Here is a 7,489-nt window from a genome sequence, read left to right on the forward strand (position 1 = left end):
CTACTGAGGGCCTCGCCGTCCCCGGCGCGGGCTCCTGTTCCCGTTTCTGTTCCCCGTGGTGGTGGCGGCGGGCGGCAGGTGGTGTGGTGGGGCCGGGCCTGGGGCTCGCAGACTCAGGTCCTCACTGCACAGAATAAAGCAGCTGGAAAGACGTTCACGTCCTGTCCCCGGGGAGCAAGGGCTCCCACCCTGTGCCCACAGCGTCACCGAGACCTGGGGGATGTGTGCAGCCCCTGTCCAGGCACCGTGGGGGCAGGACTCTGGTCCCTCCTGCGCTGAGCCAGCCCGGCCTCCCAGCCCCAAGACGGTTTCCAGCTCCTCTGGCAGGTCCCAGGACATGTCCCAGGAGACGAGGCTCTCAAACAGGGCCATCTGCCCCAGGGGATACTAATGTCTCCCTGGGGAGTGTGGCTGTTGGGCTCCACCCTGAGTGCCCGCCCCGGCCCCAGGGACGGCTGGCCCTGGTGGCACTAGTGCACAGGGGCCCTCCCCGGGCTGGGAGGGGCCTGTCTGGGGTCTGCTCCCTCAGCCCGTGACGTCCCCATGCCCCGCGAGGTCTCCAGCAGCCCCCAGAATGCTCCAGTGCCATCTGCTCAGACCTGTCACCCCTGCTGTCACCTGATGGGCGCCCAGGATCCTGGGACTTTGGGAGGCGTAGGCACCCCCAAGCAGTCCCTGTGTGGCTTGTGTCACTGGGGCTTGGCCCCGATGTGGCACTGTGGGGGGTGGGGCCCTGAGGAGGGGTGCCCACAGGGAAACAGGTCACCGGAGGCTGGGGTGGGGGTCGGAGTGGCTCCCTTTGGACCTCTGAATTGTTCTCTGGCTCGCCATCCCGCACGTAATGCCACCCTCAGGTGTGTGTCCGCCATGGCCACCTGTGGTGAGGCGATACAGCCAAGAGGGCCTCAGAGCCAGCACGCTCCACCTGGACTCCCATCTCCAAAACGGCCAAAGAAACCTCCTTTCTTTATAAATGACCCAACCCCAGCCATTTTGTTGTTGTAAGAGAAATGAACTTGCTCTACATGGGCCTTTGTGGGACACTCAAGATCCAATGTGTGAAAAGCCTGGTCCCAAGCTGGCCACTGTCGAGAGGTGGTACAGCCTGGCTGGGCACTGGCCAGCCCTGGAATCCCAGCAACTGGGGAGGCTGAGACAGAAGGATTGCAAGTTTGAGGCCCGCCTGGACAACTTAGCTAGGCACTGTCTCAAAATTAAAGGGCTAAGGGTATAGTGGGCGATGACCCAAGTTTCATCTTCAGCCCCAGGAAAAAAGGTGGGGCGTCACGGGCCTCTTAGGTCATTGGGTGCGTGCCCTTGAAGGGAACATTAGGATCCCAGGCTCCTCCTCTTTGCTTTGTGGTCATCGCGAGCTGAGAGGCTTCAACATGTTCCCGCCACCATGATGTGCTGCCCCCAGCCAAAGGCCATGGGGCCAGCTGACCACAGACTGGAATGTCCAGAACCATGAGCCAGAATAAACCTTTCCTCTTTGAGTTGATGTCTCTGGTTCTTTGTCTTGGTAAGTCGGGGCTGGTGACACAGGACGGCTGCGCCGTGTTGCTGTGGGCAGGGGCCTGGGGTGGTGACACAACCTCCGGCCACAGCTCTGAAGGCACGGGCAGCTCCTCCCTCTACCTGCGGCAGTGCTGGGGTCCTGACATCCCCTGGGACAGGGACCGGGGAGCAGAGCCACGACAGGAGCTCCTTCCTCAGCCTCCCAGCTCCAACCTCTTCAGTCCTCCTGCCATGGCCTCCGCCCACCTGCATGACAGAGCCCGGGGCCAGCAGTGGGCTCCCCGAAGCCCCAGGGAGGAAAGCAGACGAGGCCGAGGGATGAAAACCTTTATTTCCCTGGAGCCCACCCCCACGTCCCCAGCGGGGAAGAAGGTGGCCTGCAGCCAGCGGAGGGGCCCCCAGGTCCTCAGTAGACCACCTCGTACACGGTGGCCTTCTTGTCCCCCGAGCCGGTCACGATGTACTTGTTGTTCCTGGAGATGTCACAGCTCAGCACGGAGGACGACTCCTTGGACTGGAGACGGGAGAAGGGAGAGTGAGGTGGCCCCCGGGGCACCGAGGTCACCCAGGTCACCTGGGGCCAGCAGGCCGGGACATCCTGGCTGGGAAGGGGACAGCAGGCTTTCTAGAGAGGTGTGGCCCCCGGCCGAGGATGGCTGGCTCATCGGACGGGCCCCATGCAGCCACCCTGGTCTTCACCCCAATACCGCCACGGGGCTTTGCACGCGGCCTGAGGGAGCCTGGTGTCTGAGGGTGTCTCCAGCCTGGCGGTGCCGTGACTAGCCTGGGGCTCTGCCCTGATGCAGCCCAAGGGGAGAGGCTGCATGCTTTGGGGCTGAGCCCTGCTGGACAGGCATGTGCCCTGGGGAAGGGCAGGGCACAGCCTCTGTGCTCTCCTCAGGAGAAGAGAAAGTGCAGCGCTGCCCTCTCCTGGGAAGCTCAGAGAGGGTGTGCAGGAGCATGCACACAGCTCAGCAGAGGACCCAGGCTCCCAGCACAGTGACCAAGTCCAAGGGTCAGCAAACTGCCAGGGACCTGAGGGGAAATACTCTTTAGGCTTTGCCTAAAGTCCAAGTAAGTCTCCGGCAGAATCTCCTATCATTTTTTTATGATCCTTTAAAAATGTAAAAGTCACTCCCCAGCCACCGGGATGAGCATAAGAGACAAGGGTCGGGGTGGTGGGGACTCCGGGGCAGCCTCAGGGTGGACACAGGGAGGCCCGCACACTCGCGGGAACATCTCCAAGGAGGGCTCCCACACCTCTGCCTGCGCATGGACATGAGGACACTGCAGGTCGCCCGACAGACAGACAGACATGCTGCAGGGTCACCCCCCAGGAGGTTCCTGGCGTCCAGAAGCCTCAGCTGGGGACCAGAGCCGTGGGGGTGGGGTGGGGACAGTGCCAGCTGGTGCCCGCCCCTGACCGCCGCTGGGCTGGAGTCAGGCTGAGGTCTGGGCACCGCTGAAACTCCAGGGCCGGGCGCCCCGCCCAGCGCCCCGCCCAGCGCCCCGCCGTGCCTGGAAGATGCTGGCTCCGTAGGGCGTCCTCCAGGCGTTGAGCAGGTTGTCCTTCCCGGTGCTCACGAACCAGCGCCCTGCGGAGGAGGGCAGAGAGCTGAGCGGAGGCCCCGAGAGGGCGGAGCCCCAGGGCTGGAGCAGGGCGTAGGCCTGAGCCCCTCGACTGGGATTGGCAGAGGTTGGGGTGCCGCGATTGAACCCCGGGGCTCCTCACCACCTACATCTCCAGCCACCCCCACTTTTTAAATATTGAGACCAGATCTCCCTAGATGGCCCGAGCTGGCGACCCTCCTGCCTGGCCTGGGGACGCCCTGTGGGGGGCGCACCGCAGGAGGCGAACTTGAGCGACAGCACGCAGCTCTCGTGCAGGTGCAGCTGGTACTTCTCGGGCTTGCGCACGTGCAGGACCTCCACGCCGCTGCTCTCCATGCCCACGGCCAGCCAGTCCTGGTTGGGGCAGTGGCCCAGGGAGAAGATCTGGGGGAGGAGGGAAGAGAGGGACCTCGGGCCTCAGAGGCCAGCGAGCCCCAGGTCCCTGTTAGCCCTGCGGAGAGGAGGACAGGCAGGGGGCCCCCCCGCAGACCAGGCGGGCCGAGGGGACAGAATCACCCAGACGGCGGAGCACATCCATAGTCTACACCCGGCTCACGACAGGTCTGGGGGCGCCCGGTGGGGGTGGCAGGGGAGGAAGCCAGCCCAGGAGCCTCCCCGTGAGCAGCTCCCCGTGAGCAGAGGCAAGGAGGCTCAAGGTCAGACCAAGCCTGGGAGCCAGGGCTCCTGAGATCCAGCGTGGCCTCTGCCCCCTGCCCCAAGGCGCGCTCCTTGTTTTGACCTGAAAGGACGCGTTCCCACTGCTCTGCACTGAGCCGGTCCTGGGCACCAGGAGCCACGGGGCCAGCTCCACCCCAGCCTCCTGCGGCCTTCCAGCAGGAGGGACCCGGGAATTACAAGAGAAGACCGAGGGTTTCAGATGCCCGCCTGGCCACACGGTGCCTGAAGACACATTCCTGACTCTTGGCTCATCCCCAGACACCTATGTCCTCCTGCTCCCCCTCTCTGCCACCCTTCTGCCTTGACTCCCACAGCACCCTGCACAGGGACCTCTCCAAGCCCAGCCTCTGTCCCACATCAGCCTCCACCTGTCCCCTCAGGTCAGTGGCTCCCAGGATGGGTCCTCAGTGGAGAGGGGAGCTGTCAGGAGCCCTCTGGGGAGTCCAGAGGTTGAAAGCTGGGAAGAGAAACCAGCTATACAGAAAGAGATAAGAAGATGGGAAGGGATGGACAAGAACACGTGGGAAAATGATCTGAGGATCTCAGTGGCCCCATAGCTTAATATGAATCAGGCCTTTTGTGTTACCCTGTGTTTGAGAATTAAAGGTGATGGCCTGTGGATTGGTCTGGAGGACAAGAAAGTAGGACTCAGATAATCCCAGCCTGAGCCTGGAATTGGGCCACCCACTGAGGACAGGAAAGGAGGCAAGATTCCTGCAACTCCCACCCCTGCCCCAGACCTCAGCCAGCCCACCTGGGAGCTGAAGTCGTGCTGCTGCAGCTGTCGCCCCTCCCGCAAGTCCCAGCAGCGCACCGTGTTGTCCAGGCCGCCAGTCCACAGCCGAGTGCCGTAGTCAGAGATGTCGATGCAGCTGGCACCATCGGTGTGGCCCTGGAACTGCCTGGAGGGAGCATGGCCCAGGCGTCTGTCAGGGAGCCTGGGTGTCTCCAGCCCACCCACCTGGTGCACAGGGAGGGAAGGCACCCACCTGACCATGGTCTGGTTCTGCAGATCCCACACCACGATGTTGCCGTCGCTGCAGCAGGAGAAGCAGACCTTGGCGTCGGGGCTGACCGCCAGGGCGTAGCAGGCCGGGGCGGAGGAGGTCAGCTCGGCCTTGATGCGGGGGGTGGGCGCCGCCAGGTCCCAAATGGACAAAGTGCTGGCTTCGCCACCCACGATTAGACTCCGGCCGTCAGGCAGCAGCTTGCAGGAACGAATGTAGTTGTCCCGGTTCTGGGGCCAGCAAGGAGGGGAGCGAGAGCTGGTCACCAGCCCGGGCCACACCCCGGGACTCCCTAGCCTCGGGTCAGCCCCGCCCATTGGCCCGCAAGCCCGCCCCTCGGCGCTGCAAGTCCCTCCCTGGTTGGCTTTGAGGTTGCCTAGGCCCGCCCCCCGGCCCAGGCCCCGCCCCCGGCCGGGGCCGCCCTCACCAGGCAGTCGAGCTGGGCCACCGGCGTCTTGGCGCCCGGCTGGCCCACGTCCCACACCTTCACGCAGCCCTTGCCGCCCGTGTACACGTGCTGCGTGGAGCCGCTGATGGTGACTGCGCACACCACCTCGCCGTGCGCCAGCGTGTGCAGCTGCCGCGCGTGCCGCGGGATGCCCGTGCCCACCAGGGCGTCCGAGGGGAAGGGCACGGGCTGCATCTGCCCGTCCGCAGACACGTGGAAGGAGTAGGCCCTGCGTGGGAGGTGGCCGTGACCACCAGGGACAGGCCCTGTGCTCCTCACTGCCCAGGGAGTCACCTTCTGCCTGGTACCCGCTGATGCATTAGAGAAAGGGGAGGACAGGGTCCTCGTGATGGGGGGATGGCCAGGACAGAAAGGACCTGGCCCGGCCTGCACAGCAAGCCCGCGTGGCTAAACCGGGATCCATGGAAAGGACCGAGCTACGTGGGGCCAGTTAGGCTCAGATGAACCCAACTTGGTCTCTCGGGGGTGCCCCACCACTGAGCTACCACCCCAGCCCTTGTATCCTTTGAGACAGGGTCTTGCTAGTTGGCTGAGTCTGGCCTCTCACTCGCCATCCTCCTGCCTCGGCCTCCGCACTGGCTGGGATGACAGGCGTGGCGTGATTTCAGGGACTCAGAAACCATGTGACCACCCCGTGCCAGGCGTTCCCTCTGCCCCAGCCATGACAACCACAGATGTCCCCTGGTGTGGCCAAGGGTCCCCTGGGGCAGAACCCCCCTGTAGACCATCACTACTGGGCTGAGCACCTTCCTCCAGGAGCCCTGCTGGGAACCGGTCATCTTCAAGAGACCCCCACAAGGGCACAGGAGACCCCACCCCGGGGACCCCGCCCCGGTACTCACGGCTTTCCCCCAGGGATGCTGGGCAGGGAGGAAGAGATGGACGACCCTCGGAGATGGGGGTGGGACTCAAATGCCATCTGTCAGAGGCCAGAGAAGGTCCCCCAGGGCCAGCGTCTCTGCCCCGCTCTGCCCTCTGCCATGCCCGCCGGCCATGCCCTGTTTATCCACGGACCCTGCATCTGGTTTCAGCCCCGACCCAAGGGCAGAAGTGCCTGCTCCTCCAGAGACGGGGACCTCAGGTGTTTACTTGAGGGGCCCCCAGTCTATCCAGGTACCCTAAAGCCAGGGCTGGAGGGTCCTCAAGTCACCCACCCGCTGCGCAGACCTGCTGTGGCGCAGGGGTCCGCAGACCCTGCAGGGCCGCCGAGGCCTGTTCTTGGGAACCCTGCGGGGCCAGGGCAGCCTCTGAGCGAGTTTGACCCCAGCTGCTGCTCCCCACAGCCTCGGCTCTGAGCTGGGTTGGGCCTGCGGCTCCTCAGACCCTCAGGTCACCCACACCTGCCCAGCCCGGGCCCAGCCCTCTGCCGTGCCTGCCTCTCCTTGGGTAGCTGTGCTGGCCCCGGCCCCGGCCCGGGCCCTGTGCTGCCCACAGACTCACCATGGGGGAGCGTCCGTACACCACGGAGCTGCTGACCTGGGGGGACAGGTGGAGGCTGACGTAGGAGCTGGGCATGGAGAGGTCCCCGTTGAGGGTGCTGTGGGAGCCCAGGCTGAAGGACGTGGTGAAGGGGCTGGACAGGGCCAGGGGGCTCCTCAGGGCTGGGCGAGAAGGACAGGTCTTCAACACCCGCCCGTCCCTCCCCTCCGGCCCTTGGGGTGTCAGGCCCCGGATGCCCGCTGGCCACACCCGGGGACAGCTGCCAACCCCGGCTGCGGCTCTCTGGGTGGTGGGCCCGTGCCTGTCCTTGTGCTGGTGGACGCCTGCTCGTCCTCCGAAACCCAGATGCAGGGCCCACCCACCCCCACCCTCAGTCCTTGTCCCTCCTGTCCTGAGCCCCTCCTCCTACCCTGGCCCTGGCCATTCAGGGCTGGGATCTGGGTTCCGGGTCATCTCCCGTAGCATCCGGAGGCCCTGAGGGCGGGACCCAGGAGCCCCAGAACCAGCCTGGCACTGCCACTCCTCACATCACTGGTAACAAACCGGCTCAGAGAGGTTGGTCACTTGTCCAAGGTCACAGAGCTGGTAACTGCCACCCGGGCCTGGACCCCAGCCTGACTCAAACACTCGTCTTTTGTGCACTAGGCTGGGCCCAGGGCCACTCGGCTCGCTGGGCCTGGGTTTCCCACGTGCCCAGCTGAGGGGGAAGGTGGCCCAGGGTGCAAGAGGGCCACGCGGGCGCTCTGGGGCTGGAACCCAGGCCCCC

The 7,489-nt window shown here is 65.0% G+C and overlaps 2 protein-coding genes across 2 annotated transcripts in view; one reads left to right on the forward strand and one right to left on the reverse strand.

Moving 5' to 3' along the window:
* The window catches only part of LOC107157428 (transducin-like enhancer protein 6), a 9,837-nt gene extending 8,394 nt beyond the window's left edge, over positions 1–1,443 (forward strand). The window contains exon 5 of the mRNA XM_048810794.1: positions 1,421–1,443. Within this exon, the coding sequence (XP_048666751.1) occupies positions 1,421–1,443 (23 nt within the window). The remainder of the gene's footprint in view (positions 1–1,420) is intronic.
* Positions 1,444–1,828: 385 nt separating this feature from the next.
* Positions 1,829–7,489, reverse strand: part of Tle2 (TLE family member 2, transcriptional corepressor) — a 39,103-nt gene continuing 33,442 nt past the window's right edge. Inside the window, exons 6-13 of the mRNA XM_048810804.1 lie at positions 6,724–7,005; positions 6,126–6,202; positions 5,242–5,491; positions 4,797–5,044; positions 4,562–4,709; positions 3,363–3,513; positions 3,037–3,113; positions 1,829–2,032 (exon numbers count right to left, since the gene is read on the reverse strand). Coding sequence (XP_048666761.1) covers positions 1,925–2,032; positions 3,037–3,113; positions 3,363–3,513; positions 4,562–4,709; positions 4,797–5,044; positions 5,242–5,491; positions 6,126–6,202; positions 6,724–7,005 — 1,341 coding nt within the window. The 3' untranslated portion in view covers positions 1,829–1,924. The remainder of the gene's footprint in view (positions 2,033–3,036; positions 3,114–3,362; positions 3,514–4,561; positions 4,710–4,796; positions 5,045–5,241; positions 5,492–6,125; positions 6,203–6,723; positions 7,006–7,489) is intronic.

The sequence above is a fragment of the Marmota marmota genome, unplaced genomic scaffold, assembly GCF_001458135.2.
Source record: "Marmota marmota marmota unplaced genomic scaffold, marMar, whole genome shotgun sequence".
Classification (NCBI taxonomy): Eukaryota; Metazoa; Chordata; class Mammalia; order Rodentia; family Sciuridae; genus Marmota; species Marmota marmota.